This window comes from Ursus americanus, chromosome X (assembly GCF_024610735.1).
Source record: "Ursus americanus isolate L20-20 chromosome X, mUrsAme1.1.p, whole genome shotgun sequence".
In the NCBI taxonomy this organism is placed as follows: domain Eukaryota; kingdom Metazoa; phylum Chordata; class Mammalia; order Carnivora; family Ursidae; genus Ursus; species Ursus americanus.
The window spans coordinates 29,979,078-29,998,502 of NC_142164.1; the positions used below are offsets into that span (position 1 = coordinate 29,979,078).

General features: G+C 44.5%; 1 protein-coding gene across 7 annotated transcripts in view; it reads right to left on the bottom strand.

Moving 5' to 3' along the window:
* Positions 1–799: 799 nt before the first annotated feature.
* Positions 800–19,425, bottom strand: part of LONRF3 (LON peptidase N-terminal domain and ring finger 3) — a 39,601-nt gene continuing 20,975 nt past the window's right edge. For 4 of the 7 annotated variants that reach the window (XM_045799252.2, XM_045799250.2, XM_045799255.2 and 1 more), the window contains 6 exons: positions 15,608–15,722; positions 13,299–13,420; positions 11,320–11,478; positions 10,491–10,656; positions 9,136–9,285; positions 800–6,281 (listed from right to left, as the gene is read on the bottom strand). In XM_045799252.2, the coding sequence (XP_045655208.1) occupies positions 6,126–6,281; positions 9,136–9,285; positions 10,491–10,656; positions 11,320–11,478; positions 13,299–13,420; positions 15,608–15,722 (868 nt within the window). In that variant the 3' untranslated portion in view covers positions 800–6,125. The remainder of the gene's footprint in view (positions 6,282–9,135; positions 9,286–10,490; positions 10,657–11,319; positions 11,479–13,298; positions 13,421–15,607; positions 15,723–19,425) is intronic. The other 3 variants (XM_045799251.2, XM_045799256.2, XM_045799254.2) reach the window with 1 other exon arrangement.

A 19,425-nucleotide genomic window follows, 5' to 3' on the forward strand; every position in this document is an offset into this window, starting at 1 on the left:
AGAAGAAGCGAACATCGGGAGTACTGACACCGGCCCCTTCCCAGCCCACCTCAGCCTCTCCTGGGAGTGATGAAGTCATCGGAGAGAGGAAGGGAAAGTGGAAGTATCTGGTAGCCTGTGGGTCTAAGGCATTTGTTCTTTCCTCTCTTGCTCTGATCCCATTTGGAGACTGGGAGTTCCTTCCAGGGAGGCATCTTTGGCCCTGGAGAACTCACAGGAGTGGAGCCAGGGCGGATCCCAGAGGAGAGGAAACAGAAAGTGTTGGCTTTGGCTTTGCTCAAGGCCTAGAGGGCAACTGCAAACAAGAGCTTCTTTTTAGATGACCCAATGCAGTTCTCCAGAGAGACTTATGCAGGCATTCTGGGCCGGACCGCCTGGGAGGGAAGACTGTGCCTTTGGCCAGGGTGTGCTCGATCTCCTGACAACCAGAGTGGCGGACTGGGCACCGGAGTCCAACAGAGCCAAGCGTCTCCTCTGGGACCTACTTGCTCAGGAGCTCTCATTTTTCTCAATTACGCAAGAGACCCTGTTACACAAAGGTCAAGCCAAATGGGATTTGCTATCATTTTAATTGTCCCGCTCCACTTGTAGTTTGTTTTCCAGGGGTAAAAGAGAGCTTGTGTAAAGTCGTCGAGGGCAGGAGACTTAAAGCTGGTACTGAAAAGGAGATGTTGCTGAATCGCTCTTGCCGGACTCAGCTCGGTCAATTTTACCAGTTTTCCTGTCAAAATGTCGTGCTTTGGCCCTTAGCTTTAGCCTGTCGTGGAGAACTGGTTTGACGCAAATAAAAACACGCAACTTGCTTTTCACAAACATTTTATGATTGGCAAAGGAAACAGTAGGTAGTGTATTCTGCTTTAAGCAAACCCAACATAGGAACGGATTTACAAACAAACGAGAGGTGGATTATTGGCAAAACGCTTCAACATAAGTCTTCAAATAACAGGATTTTTAAAAACAATTTATGCATTTTTTAAAACAATTTATGGCCAGGGTTTCAGAACACATCAGTCACATTAACCAGCTCACGCCGGCCTCACTGTCAGATGCGTGAGAGCTTTCTGTCTGATTGCAAGTCTACTTCCTTGAAAGATCTTTCGGTCAAATGTATTATAAGCAACAGGAACAAGAACAAAATAGGTGGCCCAACAGCTTTCCCTTCGATTCAGCTTCCAAGAAAACGATAACTTATTTAGGTAATTCTTGCCCTAAGGTTACGCGTAGAGCTTTGTTAGGTATAAAGTGAGACAACAGGAAACATTTTCAATGAACGAAGAGCTTTCACAGCAACTGTCTATATCACATTGTTATGACAACATAGATGATGAACTGAAACAGCATTTTTGTACAGATTGGGAAGAAAGAAACCCCTAAAGAGAAACCAAGCATATAGAGGTAGTTGAATAGCAACACGGGGGGGGGCAGTATCTTAATTCCCCTTTCAGTTTATTACAGCGCGGAAGTAAAATGGCTGCGGGACAAACGAGCGGGCCAACAAACACACGGACACATTTGCCACTGCTGGGGCGGCCTGCTTGGTATTTCAATCCTGGCATGACCGAGGACTGCACGAAACGATGGAACTAGTTTATCTAAGATAAGCCTATGATACCACATTGACCTATTTGCTCTCCTTTTATTTCGTTGTTTATTGGTTGTTGCTTTGACAATAGATAAACGTTAGGCAATTTTTAACATGACGCATAAGCTACAGTGTTGCTTTGTAAACTTCTGTTAATCACATTTGCTGCAACAAAATTTTAAACGGCTACAGAGTCATGAAGCAAAAGCTTTAAAATGACACCAGGAACAGAGATTACAGGCACTTCTCTCTCAAGGTTAACTTAGCGCATTGAAAAATAACCATTCGTAAGTGAAAACAACTTCATTTCACCTCTGGATGTGCACCACCCAGATTAGTAAACCGCGGAATAGTGCAAACTATCATTCTAAGAGGAACTGAGTGCGTACATTTTATGTGACTCCTTTTCCTTTTCTCTCTCTGCCCTCAGGAAGGGCACCAACCGTAGCTCAGGCAGCTGGCTGCTTTTCAGAACTGCTTTCAGTCCTAAATCAAAACCTCATCCCTCCTCCAGATGGGCTGAAAAATCTGTCCTCTTCCATTATTTGGGCTGCCCTCCGTTTGCATCTTTATTATACACCTCTGCTAAGATTTTGCCTCAATAAACAGAAATGGATGCAAAGTCAACATGTTGGGAACTCAAGGACTGAGTCCTTGAATGGAGCTCCCAACTTGGAAATGGAGTTGGCAGGGGGAGCACAGTCCCCAATGGATTCTGGTCCCTCAACAGCATGCAATCTGTTGACAGTAAGAGACCTCTGGGTGCTGTGAACCAGCCTCAGCAGCTCCGCTGCTCTGGTGGCCAGTCACAGGGGATTATCTGAGCCCAGGCCAGCCACACAGGCAGAGCTGAAAACGCCATGGGGCTAGAAGCAGTCAGCCTTCAGAAAAGGCAAATTCTCAAAATAGTCAGTTCTCTGCCCCATTAAGTCAGGGGCAGGCACCCTTTTCTCCAAGTTGTCTACAGAAAATTAGTTTATCATTTTTCATTTTCTACATTTTGCTGGTTATTAGCTAGCAGCAGTAGTACAGTACAAAGCAGAAAGGCATAATATCTGCTTGGTACCTAATTATATATATATATGCATACATATATACATATATACACACATATACATACACACACAGAGAAAATAATCTAGGTATAGTCTAGGTTATAATAAGAAAATTAACCAAATAAATGGCACGATCTACCAAGGGGGAAGTTTTGTACTTCTGGCCTAGATTTGGCCTTACATCTTTTCTCTGTACACCCTTCATATCCAAGCTTGGCAGCGAAATCACTTAATAAGTAATAAAAATGGTCATGTTCAACTGACTACCCCATTCAAGTACATCCCAAAGAAAGCCAAGCAGCCTGGCTCCTTGCCTCCAACCACTGCTGAAAGAGAAGCTTGCTAGAAAACAACCCAAATGTTTATTCAGGCTACTGAGAGCCCAGTGGAATTCTACCCAGTCAAGATCTACGTTTGTGGGAGTTCGGTACTCATTTAGCAACATGAAATATTCTACGATGTAGAGCTTTATTTAAAAAAATCAAACTTCCCTTTTTACCTAGATTAAGTAAAGATGTGTGAGGTAACTGAATTTTACTTAACCCTCAACTGCCATTTGAATCGTGAGCTTCTGGGGCTCACTTTTGTGACTCGGTTGCCATGCTTTATCTAATAAAATTATCTCATAAAATATCTAAAATATCTAATAAATCTAAATTTATCTAAAAATATCTAATAAAATTATGTGTAACACAAACTGTTCAAAATGTTAAAAATCTGCAAAGTAACAGGTTCAAAATCAAGCTTGGCTATTAACCGGCTGTGCTATCCGGGCAAAATGTTTGACATTGCAGGGCCTCAGCCTTCTCATCTGTAATATGGGGATGGTAACTGATCTCACAGGGTTGATGTGAAAAATAAGCAATTCCACAAACTCCTATATGTTCACGGAATGAACCTGGAATTGCCTGGCTCAGTGCCTGATACATAGTAGGCTCACAGTAAATTTCTGTTGCGGCAGCATCAAGAAATCCCACGAACTAATAAGCACAAAAGTCAGATTGTAAAACTCATTCACTCTGGCATGGCCAAGAGCAAGAAGTGATGAGCTGGTTATTCTAATGGAGCCAGAATTTAAGGCTTCCGTTATATCAGAAAATCTAGACCTCCAAAGAGCACGACTTTTTAGTCTTATTGAAATAGGGAAAAACATACTGGCCCAGAACTCTCCTTTGTCTCTGACCCTCATTTGTTTTCTAGCCTTACATTTTCCCAAACAGACTTGGCTCCAAAAGGAATTAACTGTAAAGCGTCAAGTTATGGTCTGAGAATCAGTGGTGTGGATCCCCCCAACTATGTTTTAAGGGGTAGATGTGCGTACCGTGTGTAAAGCCCAATGTTTTATGCAAACGTGGGCCCCTGATGATAGCCTATAACTAATCAAAACTATTATTTTTCGAACATCTCTAGGTGCTAGGCACTCTGCTACGCGACTTACCTATATACTTCCTTACATAACACTCATTAACAACCCTATATGTGGCATTGACCACTACCGTTTGCTAGATGAGGACCCTGGGGCCCAGAAAGAGTTAAATCGTAAAACAAAAACATCTACCAAGGGGAGATGCTTATGACATTTTCTCTGCTGCATTTACACTAGATGACAGGAAAATATTTTACGAGGGCTGTGCTACCACCTCATGCTTGGGCACCAAGTGGGAGGGGAAGCCTTTAATTTCCTGCTTCCCCGAGCCTTGCAGAGTTTGCTTGGGCAGTAACCATGCCTATACTTCCATTCTTCACTAGCCTGGTCTGCAAACATCAAGCCCGGTAACATATTGCTCTGACAATACAGCATCCATTTAGCAAGTGCAGAAAAGATCGTCTGGTTTCTGCTTATGTGAACCTCTTTTCTGTTGCCCGGATCATCTCGTTCTGCCTTCTCTGTTTCTGGACAGAGGTGGTGATGGAAGAAGTCAGACTGGTTACTTGAGGCACTAACCTCTCCTCAGTGGGGTGGATGGGCTGCCCTGTATCCGTCCAGCATCACATGGGGGAATAATGTGTGCGACAGTGCGGATGGTAGGACTCATTTCTTGCCTGGCCTAATCTCTTCGCTCCATCACTCTGACATCCCATCCTCACGGCATTTTTCAGGTTCTCCGGGCACTAAAGGAATCACACTAGTACTAAGCAGGCTAAACAAGAGCTCCCCCTTACCTTCTTACCCACTATTCTTCCCCTATATTGAAATCTTTGGCCCACGGCAGCCGGGAGGGAAGGCAGTGCTTAGATAAAATCATGGATTCATGGTCTGTCTCCTTTAAAGAGATTGACAAACCAAAAAGACAGTTGGTTTGTTTTTTTAAAGGGTCTGCTTTTTGTACTGGCTTCTTTGCACTTTTAATAACAAACAGCCCTTCCTCATGTGTTTCCACACATGCTAGCCAAGCTGTGATCCTTAGAACCCTAAGAAGAGGTGGGGTATGGAGGCTATGATGTGCCAAACTGAAAACCACTACCTCTGAAGGGTTAAAAATCATCCTGCCTCAAAATCCCACTCCTCACTGCACTGGGGAGAAATGAGATACACTTATAATTAGATTGTTGAGATAAATGCCTAAAACAGACTGTACTAAAAGACGCCCCCTGATTCATCTCTTCATTGAAAGAAAATCATTCCTTCAGCCCTGCTCTGTATAACACATAGAAAATGGATTATTTTACCTTACCGTGGCTTATTCCATAACGTATGCCAAATCCCTTGCGTATCTTATATTGTTGCATTCAAACTGAAAGCCAAATGGAACCTGTGAAGATCAGTAATCTCGGCGTGACTCTGAACTTCCTATAAGCATCCAATGGGGTAGATAGAAAAACCATTCGAGAACTGGCTCAAGAACCATAGTAACATGTGATTAAAGCAAAAATGGCACATTTCTTGTACTGTTACTTCCCCCTTGGTACATGGCAAACCACGTTAATAAATAAAGCAACTGGCTTTTCAGTAACGTACACTTAAATAGTTACAAACATACATGTAGAAAAAAAGGATACAGTAGTGCAAAAAAATAAATTATTAAAACAGAAAGAAGGATGAACATTATTTTACACAATGCTGTATAAAACCTGAACCATTTGGAATGAGAACTCAAGTCAGTGAAATAACGCAACATTATTAGTATCTGTGCTTCACATTTCAACCACACATTGAACTATGCAAGAAAGAAAATTAAAGCAAAATCACTTTAAACTTTCAGAAAAGTTGATGTCGAAATCAAATTAATTTTTTTCTTCTGGGCTTTTAAACACCTCTGCTGAGCATGTAGTTGTGCAGCATGTCAAGAAGCATCTTAACACAGAAAGTTTCAAACAGGCCCCTTGCTTTCGGTCTTTCTATACATTTTCTCTCTGTGATCAACAGCAGGGAAATGCCTATTTGATACCTCCTTCTGTTAAGATGTTATTGCAATTAGATATATTTACAAGATGCCTCCCCCAGGGGCGGTGGGGGTCGGGGGCTCCTCTTCGGCAATCCACTCTCACTAATTTTGGTTTCGGGATATAAAGGCCAGGACTCGCCGAATACCGTTCAGTCGATCCTTTAAGGATCTCATTGCTAGGAATGGGAGCTGAGCTCGGCTTTCCAGCGGAAGAACCGCTAACGTCCACCAGCACCAGGCTGGACCATTCGGGTTAACCTACAACAGAGAAACACAACGGGTTCATCCCATTCCCACAGAAGTGAGATCCGTCTGCCGGTTTCCCAGGCCACAAGGTAAACGTCTCATGTGCAACTGCTTCCGTGTATGGCAGACGCTGCTGATTACCCCCAGGTCTACCCCCCCTTCTCTGAGCTGAGCATGTAGGCACCCAGGAAGCAAAGGCTGCACTGCAGCTAGGGGAGGCCGCAAGGCAAGTTCCGGCTAATGAAGGGAAGTTCTGTGTGTAACTTCCGGGTCATGCGCTGGGAGCAGGATGTGTGCCCTCTGCCTGACCCTTCCTCTCTTCTCCTCAGCTAGAGCACGAACATGGTGACGATCAGCCTTCTTCTATCAGGAAGACGGGGCAACATTCTAAGGATGGTGGAGCTTTGTGATGAAGGAGACTGGATCTCCGACTGATCTCATGGAACACAGCTGCCCTAGCCCTCTATCTGGTTCAAGCTACAGTTGTTTTTAGTAGTTGTCGAAGCAAACGAATCAATATCCTAACAGATACCCTATACCTCCTAGCCAGTGTGATTCTGTGAGCTAGAATATCCACTACTCAGTCTGTTCCATTTCGAAGATTCTGTTTAGGTTCTTTGGACTGACCCATACCACATGTGGGCCTTCAATTCCCATGATCCCTTGGGCTTGGCATGTCTCTTAACGCCCTTTATTTCCCTGCTTCTGGCTGAAGGCAATATAGCCCACATATGCCATGTCACTCTACAAGGCCACAGCTAGCTTGTCCTCTGAAACCGAAGGCTATGATCCACAGCCCCAAAGCACAGCAATCCCACTTTGCAAAAATTCCAATTAGAAAACACACTCACATTAGAAATGTATTTGGTCCCCAGGTTTTTATTTTAGTAAAGCGCTTTCCCCGCCCCACATGAATCCTTCACCGAAATTCTGTTTGTCAGCAGCTTCTCAGGCACACATTTTAGACACTGGCGACTTATTTCCTACGAAGCCTGAAATGAGCTCTCGGCTCACAACTTTCAGAAGGCTGGTTTAGGACTATACAGAACCCCATTCTGGTCGGACCGCGTATACGCGGGACTATTTGTCTCCAAACTGGTTCACCTGATTCTCCTCAAACCTTGCTGCCTTCCTGGCTTCTCTGTGCCTCTAGCTTCTTTTGAATTCTTTCTTGTCCCTCGCTGTGATCTGTAACAGGCTCTCCCTCCTATTATTAGTTCTGAATATGAAATTGACATATTCTAAACTTTCTTTTCCAGGCCATTAACAAAAGATATTTAAGCCGATGTTAATATTTGCAGCTGTTTCTGAGAAATCGCCTCCCGAGGCTTAGAACATTCTTATTAATGGGACCAATGGGGCTGCAGCACTGACTGGATCAAACTGGATTTTTTTCTTTTCTGCTGCTGCTGCCAAAGCAACATGATAACAGTTCTAATAAGAAAGGAAATGAACCCAAGATTTCAGCTTTCTGTGTCATCAAGCCCTTATGAATCACTCCGTGGCATCTGTGTTTTCTCTTGTGGGAGATGCTGTATCATTGCTGATTGCTACCTTCTGCCTGACTGAGGAAGAATACTTTCCAGAAGGTGAAGGGGAACATTACACTTGATCATGAGCTTGCTCAGAGCTCTGATGTAGTCCTGAGTCACAGTGGCCCAGAGCCAGGAGCTGGGTCACTGGGAAGCACCGACTGGCCTTTCTCTCCCTTCAACATTCACGATGCCTTTGCATGGGGGGAAAGAGCCACCTTTGTGGTCTGGAGAAAGCGAGACATTTCAGCCCATTAGGGAACAGATTGGTGTTTTACAGCCCCAGATGCAAGAAGAAGACCTCCTCACTCACCTCCCTCATTTCAGAGCTGGGAGAAAGGTTGAAAAAGGAGAAGGGACTTCCCCAAGCTCAAACAGCTAGAGCGATAAGGACAGGCAGGGAAATCGGAACATACATATTCTAGTTTACTAACGTGACAGAGTCGGGAATGAGTGAAAGTAGAGAATTAAGGAAGTCATGGAGGTGATGATGTAGGGGAGCCAGCTCAGAATGTAGGAGAGGTGATCACGGGCACATATTTGACTAGGTTATCTCCAGCCTTGTCCTAGAGAGAGTTTTGTCTGATTTATACCAAGCAAGCAAAGTTTGGTGAAACTGAACTATCTCCACTTTCCTGAAGAGCTTCTGATCTGCAGCTTGATCTCTCAAGTGGCCCTGTCCCCCCAGGAAACAGACTGATCTGGTAGAACCTAATGAACTGCTTTCTAGTATAATTCAGCCAAGGGTCAATTTGCTCAGGACCTGTTCATCCCTGATGAGAACAATGACAAGGGTCTAGACCTATAAGGCTAAGCAGGGAGGGACCCGGGTGTGAGAAGATTCTGGGGTCTTGCAGTTGGAATCCTGTAAGGTAGCGGTCCCATCTCCTAGCTCCTGCAGCAGTGGGGGAGAAGGTTATGAGGCTCCCCAGAAGTGGAAACCTTTGGTCTCAGCTCCCAGGATACCCTTCTCTTAAGCGTGGCCTTTGCGTGAATCTTGTCACTCCCACATATCACCGTGGTGTGAGTCTGGACTCCCACGGAAGGTTCTTCTGTTGATGGCATCTGTGTTCCCAATCTCTCACCTGACTTATCTCTCAAAACCTGTCTTGGGTCCAAGTTCCTACTGCTTTACTTTATTACTCCAATTCTGACGTGGGGTCCTTTGGGTCTCACCCATGATGCCCACTGCCCAGCCAAACAATACCAAATTGGCTCCATCTTCCTCTCTGTGTTTGATCAGCCAAATGGCAACCGTGCACCCGACTAATCCCAAACCAGAGGTTCTCTCTTCCAGTGGGGGCAGTCCTTTACAAAGAGACATTTTTACATACCTGGGGATCAGCATCTTTCTCTGGCATTGGACCAAAGTGACTGAGTATCCGATTCTTCAGAGATGTTTTGAGCGAATGAAACCACGATGATGCTTGCTCATAGACACAATTATGTAATCCCATGAGCTCAGCATAATCGTCTCCTTGAACCTGAAAGTACCAAAGTGGAAATGAAGCACTGTGTACTTTCTCCACCACTCCCAAAGCTGCCGCTGACACTGATTCCCTTTGGGCACCCAACCTGTCTCCCTAGGAAGGCTCACCCACCCGGCCTCCTCCTGTGTGGTGTGCGAAAGGCTCCTCGGCCAGAGGATGGGTTGTGTGTAACCACTGCTGAGGGTGGAGGAAGGATTAAGGTTCCTCTGGGTAAATTAGCTGGAACAGCAAGACAGACAGAAAACCAGAGGAGCCAACTGCCTTGAACGGAGCCATCCTGGCAAACTAGCTTATGCTGCTTTATGCCTCTCTCCTTTTCATGTTTTATATCTGGTTTCCCATTGCCCACCGGGAAAAGAGACATGAGTGCATCTGTGTCTCACTGTGTAACTCTAGTTTGCAAGTCCAATACATTCATTCACTGACCAAACATTTACTAATCTTGTACTATGTAGTGAATGTAAATATAAATGAACATGGGATTATTTACCTCTTCTACCCATTAGTCCAGAACACCAAGGACTAACTGGACATGTTATCTTTCTGCTTTATTGTATGACGTGTTATAGGCAAGAACTCTTAACCAGGCTGCACATTTAAAAATACAAATGTATGGGGGCGCCTGGGTGGCTCATTTGGTAAGTGTCTGCCTTCAGCTCAGGTCATGGTCCCAGAGTCCTGGGATTGAGCCCCACATCAGGCTCCCTGAGCCTGCTTCTCCCTCTCCCTCTGCCTGCCATTCTCTCTGCTTGTGCTGTCAAATAAATAAATAAAATCTTCAAAAAAAAAGACAAACGTACGTGTGAATCTACAATTATCTCAAAAGAAAAAATTGGAAAATACGAAGAAATTGATACATAAAATGCACACGTGTATATATCACTCTGGATCTATCCCTTGGTGTCTCTGGCAGAGACCTAACTCCCAGGCTGAAGGGGCCCCAGGGCTGCTGGTCTGGTTTGGCATTTCTCATGCCTGAATACAACTCAGCAACTAAGCAGGGAAAGCCGGGACACGGGGTGCTCTGGGTGCCATTCTACAGTCAAACAGCAATCCAGCAGCACTCAATGTTGCTGTAACAATTTGGTGAGAAATCCCAAGGCCCCCAAGAGTGCTGAGAAATTCTTTTGCAAACATCTTTGTGTGCCAGGCCACAGGGACAGCCTGGCTTCGGGATGCTTGGCACTGGCCACCCTCACCTTTTGGTCTTCGATGTATTCAATGTCAGCTGTATTGTAACCATCTCGTTGGCCCTGATGGAGGACCTTGAAGCGCCTCTTGCCTATGCTGTCCACCACTGAGCGGCCGTCAGCAAAGAACTGAACGTTCCTGATCTCCAGGATGCAGCCGTATTCCGCGAACCTGCTTAATAGGGTATGAGTAAAGACGTAAATTCTTGAGTCATTTCTGTGGCCTGGCCCTGAGCCATTTCGGTAACCCCAGGCTGTGCCTCGAGGGACTTTTGCCTATTTGCCTGTCTGGGGTCCTCAGCGGCAACTACACAACAGGCAGTGTCTGTGCAAAGAAAAATTTTTATGCAATTATATAACTGCTCCCATTTATTGAGCATATACTATGTATTAGGTACTGTGCTCAGTGCTTTACGTGCACTAACTCACCAGTCCTCCCAACAAACCCAACGAGGGAGGCACTATTATTGCACCCACTTTACGGATAAGGAAATTGAGTCACAGAAGTAACTTGCCCAAAGTCAAACTTGCTCTAAGGCTGGAGCCAGAATATAAACCCAAGCAGTGTGACTCCAGGGCCCACTGTCTTACAGTAAAACAAATTTTATAGTATATACCACTCGTTTAACAAAAGATTAATCCTGGGGTTCCTTTACGTAGGCAGCCTATTACATGGTATCCTAGGGGCCAGGGAGACCCTGGTCTCTACAAATACTCATGGTCACGAACTGACTAAATCTCAGGAGCTGTGCCTCCCCATCTCCTGGGAGCACCCCAAAGTAAACCCAAATCCCTCTCCACCCAAACCTCCCTTCAATCTACATAGTTCTCCACTTACCCTTTGACAGGATCTCCAAGGCACATGCCAAACTGCCTTGTGCCTGTCTCAATGCATCTACGAATCATCAGACGGTAACAAGGCTCAAAGATGTGCAGGGGACAAGGAACGGTGGGATAGGCCATAGTACACACGAAAATAGGCACGTTCTTATTTAAGCTGTCAGGAAGAGCAAATGACGTGGATTTCTCAAAGCAATGGAGCAGAACACAGAAAGGTTGGTCAACCGTCACCTTGTGGTTCCCCGCAGGAAGGCAAGGAGACCCCAAGTTTTGATGGCTGATAAAAAAAATTCTGAGATGCAACCGACACTTTGGGCTGAGTCCCATTACCTGGTGCGGAGGTTAGCCTGAGCGCTGACAGATTGGAACGGACATTCTCTACATTCTAATTTGGCTAAAGACGTCCTCTAGTACCTTCACATTGTGGGCGATAGCTCTACCTCAATTTTTTCTACTCAGAACAATCTCTTCAGGGGCCATGCTGGTGGTAAAAGTGGACCCAGCCCTCCAGGGGGATGGTGGGAAAATCTCTGCAAGGTCTCCAACAGCATCTCAAATTTGCGAAGCCTCCAGGAGATCTGCCTGGCAGGCCCCGCCAGCAGGAGGAGGGAGCAACAGAGAGGCAAGTGTAATCTAGCCCAGTGATGGTCAAATGCTCCTGTGCATCGGTCCCCAGGGGCCCTTAAATCCCGACGACGGGCTGCAGGACCCCCCGAGATATCGGTATATTAGCTCTGGAGTTAGGGCCCAGGAGTCTGCCCTTCCACAAGTACCCATGAAGAAGCAGACACACAGCCTGATGGGACACCACCAACCGGGCCAGCTCCTCCTGGATCACTGTTCTCTTCTTTGTCCAGTAAATCCAATACTGGAACTTATCAATAGGTGTAAGACCATCTGCCCAAATCCCCAAAGTATTAAGTTTAGGATTTCTTTAAATAGACATCCCTCTAGTATACTCCGGTGTTTATTAATAAGACATCACATGATATTGGAGAGATGGGCTCAGAGAAACTCAAGGCAAATTTAGGAATCAGAAATAAAGACGCCCTGAGTAGATCTGCCATTAAGTCAATGAGGAAAGAAAAGGATTTAATTTGTAGCTTCTCAGGAAAACGTATCATTTGAAGGGAGAGGCTCACTCAAACAAACCGGTGGCAGTTTAGAAATGTTCTCTACAGGGTGGGCAGAAAACCAGAGCAGCTTTTGCTATCAGGAACCTTGTCCCCAGAATGCTGTGAGGATTCCACTGGGGATCGGGAGTTGGGAGGGCAGCCGTAGGAGAGGCAGAAGTGAGAGACCGCCTCCTGCTTTTTCTAAGCGAGCTGTTCTTCCCGCCAGGTGGAGGAGGCCTACTGCATCGCCATCCCCGCCCTCCATCTCCCATGCGCCCGGCAGCCTTATTACCATGTATTAAGTACTTACTGTGCACTAGCTCATTTGATCTTCGTAATAAGTCCATGAGGTAAGAACTGATTATTCCCAAGCTACAGATGAGGAAACTGAGGTCCAGAGAGGTCAAGTGACTTGCCTAAGGCCCTGAAGTATACTCGCTTTGTGGCAGAACTGTCACAAGCCCGGGTCTGGCGAGCACCAAAGTTCTCAACCTCCCAGCACCTTCTGAAGTATCTGCGGTCTTCTGTGCGCTCCGTAGGTGCCCCTGACTCAGCTACTCCAATTTACTCCTGCCAGCAACACCCAGTTGCCAGTGCCAGGATGCGACCTGTCAGTGGTCTGACTTACGCTTCTTCGGTGGTGTGTTGGTAAACGCTGAACAACTGGCTTTTGGTGGGGGGAAAGCTCTGGCTTATAGCATGTGCCAATTCCTATAGCGTAGATACTCTCACCAAGGCCAATGTCAAGCTACCACCATGATATCACCAAGTAAGAAGTGAGGAAAAAATGGGCACATTCAGTTCTATGAGCTTCTGTGAGTGAAACCGAAAAAAGAAAAAAGAGAAACGTGCATATACATACTTCGAAAGCTCTTCCATTTCTTCTTCATAAAGCCTCCTTCGTTCCTTGAGTTCCTCCGGAAGGAATTTAGCTATTAGCTCTTCCATTATGACATTTTTGCTATATTTTCTGGATGCCAAGCACTATGGGGGAACAGGGCAATGAGATATTATACAGTCCTCAGAAAAACACAAAGCACTTCTGATGTAATCAGTAGAATAGTTGAATGACCCACATATCGGAGTAATTTGGACCTACACATTAGCAGTTGATAACATCATAATGCGTATATTCTCTGGATGTTACATGTGACTAATTACTTTTATAATTAGGCAAAAATATTTTAACAAGGGAAAAATACTTGCATTGAAGTTCTAAAAATATCATAGCTTCCCTAAAACACTCAAATTGAGATTATGTTCTTGTCAAAAAAGGTGGGGGGTGAATCCTTCCCTTTCCTTTTTCTGGTTACTGCATTTACAAGCTTGCAAAAATGGTCTCCATCTGGGATATACTGAAAGCCTGGTCAAAAGGTTTGGGGAATGAAAAAGCCATTTTCAAACACTGATCTTTTTCTGACATGTCCCACCTCCACCGCACCCCACCCCAACACCTGGCTTCTGGATATTGCCAGTCTAATTATCCCCCCCCCCAGTTCAGCTAAAAACAAAACAAAACAGCTAAATACTGGTGATTTTGTCTATTTATCGTCTAGGTTTGTCTATATTATCATCTAGGTTATCACTGAAATTATAAACCATGATTTCAGAACCAAACTCAGGCCCATACGTCACTATTGCTGTCCTCCCAAACACCCCTACTCCGTGCATATCCAGGGTTCTGGAAGCAGCGGGAATTCAACTGTGTCAACCAGACAATGAGAGTTAAAACATCTGCGAATTGCTTGCTATGGACACTACCCATAGAGACCCAGCAGGGGGAGCTCCTGAGTATAAAATTGCTGGTTTGAGACCATTTTCCCTTTCCCAGTATGGGCTATGTGCGTCTATCCTGCAGTGAACTTGATTGGCATAAAATATTTCTCTTTCTTGAAAATGGTGTAAGTGCGCCCCTGTGTCAATACACAGAGATAGACGAGACTATTTTCTAGCCCCTGAGTCTGGAACCCCACAGCATCTGCTCTTAGGATGCCTTCTCAGCCACTGCCATCGCCTGACTGCCGAAGATCAACTGCTTTGCCCAGTCCCAGCCTTTGGGGAAAAGCGATGACTCAGGAGGTTGGAAATCCAGACTCCTCCGCTGATGCTAAAACAAAAACCCAGGAAAGGCACACACTAAAATGTTAACAGTGGTTTTCCCCAGGTGCTGGGCATATGAGTAGATCTTTCTTCTTTCTGCATATTTGAATGTTGTAGTGTTCCCACGACACAAATGTATTGTTTAAGTACAAGGACCATGGGCTCCTCACCCACAATCAGGCCAGCAGATCCCACCCCCTGATCTAGGCAAGGTGTGATGATGAGCCCCCTCTCCAACCCCACGCACACCCCCAGGGTTATCCTGGATGATTATTCCACTCCATTCCCTTAGTTCAAATGTTTGGCTGTTGCGAAAGCTCAACAGGTGACTTCTCTGGACTTAAATTCACCTAGAGATAGTCTTGCATCTCTGACCTCTCCTCGGGGACGACAGGGGTCAGGGAACATTAAGACCGACTGTAATGTGTCCTGCACAGGTCCCCAGGGGAGGGAAAACAGGGTGGGCTCCCAGGTATTCCTGTGCTATAGGAAATTCCATCAGGTCCACCTGAAAACCAATGGTGACAGCCTGTGTGGTTCCTTTCAGAGGATCTGGAAGCTTCAGAGCTTTTCAAGTAGCCAAATATCTAAGAATAACAGCAGCTCCTGGGGGTGGGGGTGGAACAAGGACCACACTGAAGGTCTGTGAGTTTTTTCTGGGGACCTGGGAGTGATCCCTTCACACCACAGAATAAACACTGATGATGAGAAGACATCAGAGCTCATCTGGTCCAAGCCCGGAGGGGACAGAGGACTCACCTGAGACTGCAGTGAATCAGGAGCCATGATCGGCTTAGCACCAGCATCTCTGTTTATCATCAATTTAATACCTTTGTTTTCATCACAAATTAGTTTCACTATTGACAGTTCGTAAAAACCTAGATGTTGCCCCATCTTCCTGAAGGACTTTGTGAAGAGGGGAAGGGTAGCTCTAAGACAGGAAAGAGAGACAGATGGCCTGAGGCAGTATTTTGCCCAAGCATGGTGCACTGGCCTGGGATCCAACAGGACACCATTTTAGTATCAAATTCCAAATAAGCTAACCTACTCAAGAAAGAAAGAATGTCTTACCTGTGCAAGACCATCTTTGCACAACGGACACTTTGCATTGTGATCTAGGCATCTTTCAAGGCATTTTAAACAAAATGTATGCCCACAGGGTGTTGTGACTGGCTCATAGAATAATCTGAAATTGAGGAATCAAAATGGAAGAAACATGCAATGAGACAAAACATAAAAGAGCTGCTCAACGTTAAGGTTTTACAGCATTATTTGGAAAATTCTGTCTGTGTAAGGAAGGAGGGGTCTTTCCTTTTTAAAATAATTCCCTGCTGTTGTTGCACTTCAGAAAAGCATTTGCTTTTTTATTTCTGAGCTGGATTTTAAAGCAATGCATTGTCAACATTAATGACATAGCTAGATCATTTTGTAACATCAGTTCTAGTCAGTCTCTTCCAACTGGCATCCAGATTGTTTTTCCCTGGCAGGTCCCAGAAAAATAAGAGATTAATGCCCAGAGTGTCTGAATAGATTACATTCTAAAATATTTAGCCAACATGTTCACCGAAGGATATGTAAACACAGAGACAGATACACACACAGATAAACATACACACTCTCACACATTTACTCATTTAAGTATTTTATATCATATATACAATGGGAAAAGACTTGGCTTGTTTGCTAACCTTGATTCCATTTTTCACCTAAGCAATGTTTCCTGCCTGGAGGATCTCAAAATTGTACCTCTAACAAATACATAACTGTCTTTTGTATGAATGGATCCTCTTCTTAGAGGCGGTAGATAATACTGTCAGTGTGCTTACTGACAGACACACACACACACACATATATGTATATATATATACACATACACATATGTAGGTCTGCATCCATATACTTCAATTAGATCCTACTTAATTGCTTTGCAGGAGCTGGATAATTTCAAGCAATCTGGGGAATCTTTTTAAAAGCTGTTCTATACATTCAGAGATTCATGGATTTACTTTGCTTAAAAAGAAAGGCTCACCTGCAGCAGGACCACTGACGGGGGCAGCTGAAGATGGTGGGTCGGAAGTGGGGCTCGCGCTCACCAAAGGACAGACAGAAGGGAGAGACAGATGCCTGACCAACCTATTCTGACCTCACAGGAGTGTTCAGACGAGAGGAAGAGGCAGCCAGCTGCACAGCCCCCTCGTGTGGCCAGGAGGTGCAACAACAGCCTGGCGCACACAGCCAGGCTGAGCAGAAGAAATCAAAATGTCAGAGCTGAGAAGTACCCCGGAAAAAATTGAACCCACCAACCAGAATGAAACTGAAGTCCAGAGGGGAGGAAGTCGCTTATATGTCGGCAGATGACAGTCTATCCAATTTCCACCTTCCAGTCGTGTGCTTTTTCTGTTAAAACAGCGATTCTCAACCTCTCCTGTGTGTGAGAATTACCTGGGGAGCTTTTTCTTAAAATAGCTTTATGGATGTATATATAATTGACATGCATAAACTGCACATACTTAAAGTTTACAATTTGCTAAGTTTTAACATACGTGCACACCTATGAAACCATCTCCACAATCGAGGTCATGAACACTGCTTGTCACCCCCAAACATGGCCTCATGTCCCTTTGTAAACCCTACCTCCTGCACCTCCCCCCAGCCAGCCCCCACCATCCCCTGGGGAACTTGTAAAAATTTCACATGCCAGGGAGCACACCTGCAGAGATTCAGATCCCTTGGTCCAGGGTAAGGGCCAGGCACCAGGATTTTTTTTTAAAGGCTCCTGCGTGGTTTTAATGCGCGGCCAGGATTGAAAATCACTGTATTACACAATCCTACTAATCTCTGCATAGCTGAATCTTCTGTATCGGTCTCCAACCCTAATTATCAGAACTACCTGTAGAGCTTTAAAAACACAGACACGGTGAACATCCACTGGATAAAGTTTGCGATTCAGCGGGTCAAAGGGAGGGACAGAGATCTGATATATTTAATAAGCCAATGAAAGACTAACAGCTGCTGGCACAGTCCCCTCTTTCTTTCTTTCTTTTTTTTTTTGTGTGTGTGGTTTTTAAACATCTTTAGTTTTAATTATAAAACATTTCAATATACAGAAAAGTCATAGTGTAACAGATGCGGATGTGCCCCCCAAGATTAAATGGGCATTAACATTTTACCATATTTGCCTCACAACCCTCTCTTTTTATTTTTTTATTTGTTTATTTTTATAATAATTTTTTATTATGTTATGTTAGTCACCAGAAAGAACGATTACCCAACATTTGCAGCAATATGGACGGGACTGGAGGAGATAATGCTAAGTGAAATAAGTCAAGCAGAGAAAGACAATTATCATATGGTTTCACTCATTTATGGAACGTAGGAAATAGGAAGATTGGTAGGAGAAGGAAGGGAAGAAGGAAGGGGGGGTACACAGAAGGGGGAATGAACCATGAGAGACTGTGGACTCTGGGAAACAAACTGAGGGCTTCAGAGGGGAGGGGGGTGGGGGAATGGGATAGGCCAGTGATGGGTATTAAGGAGGGCAGTATTGCATGGAGCACTGGGTGTTATACACAAATAATGAATCATGGAACACTACATTCCCCTCTTTCTTGATTAAAAAAATTCTGGGGCGCCTGGGTGGCACAGCGGTTGGGCGTCTGCCTTCGGCTCAGGGCGTGATCCCGGCATTATGGGATCGAGCCCCACATCAGGCTCCTCCGCTGTGAGCCTGCTTCTTCCTCTCCCACTCCCCCTGCTTGTGTTCCCTCTCTCGCTGGCTGTCTCTATCTCTGTCGAATAAATAAATAAAATCTTTAAAAAAAAATTCTAGTGGAATTTGAGGGGAAGGCATCTTGTGGGAAAGAAATGAATAGTTTCTTGAGAGAAATCAGTTTAAATTTAACAAGCTATCCACAAAACAGATGCTCACTTATTCATTCCGCAAACGTGCTCTGCGTGCTGACACAGAGCTAGGTGCCGGCAACGTGACGAGTACAAGAAGGCATCTGACTTCTAGGAGACGAGAGGCCAGACATCAAACAGGTCATTGAAAAGGTGATATTTGTTTATTAAGTCCATACCAGTACAAATAAAAATTGTTCAAATGTTGAAATTTAAAAAAACAAGCAAATGAAGGTCTGGAATAGGAGAGACTTTTGATAGATTCACTTTTTCTACTTTTTGAATGTTATATTCCTGTTTTAGAAAGTAGCTCATTTGTTTAACAGAATTAATACATTTTAGTTATTAAATTGGCCAAAAAGTAAGATTTATTTTCAAAAACACTATGATGGAGGGCCTAACCAGTGTACCAAGGCAAGAAGAAAAAAATGAAAGTATGAGGATTAGAATGGAAAAAACCAGATCCGTCATTATTCGCACATGGTGTGATGGTGAACTGGTCAAATCTAAAAGAATCGACACGGGGGCTGGGTGGCTCAGTCAGTTGAGCGTCCAACTCTTGGCTTCAGCTCAGGTCATGATCTCAGGGTTATGAGATGAAGCCTTGTGTCAGGCTTTGCGCTCAGCATGGAGTCTGCTTAAAGACTGCCTCTCCCTCTCCCTCGGCCTTCCCCGCCACCCTTTCTCTAAAACACTTAAATTGTTTTTAAAAATTAAAAAATCTACAGAATGATTATTAGAATTCATAAGAAATGATAGTATTAGCAAGGATGTTAGATAAATATACAGACACACACAATTGTATTTTATACACCAGCAAAAAACATAAGAAAACACATTTTTAAAAAGGTAACATTTACAATCACGTTTAGAAATTAAGTGCCCAGGAATAAATCCAACAAAAGTTGTATGAGACCTCTGATGGAAAGAACTATAAACACCTCATGGAAAGGAAGTAAAGAAGACCTAATTAATTCTGATAAAAATCC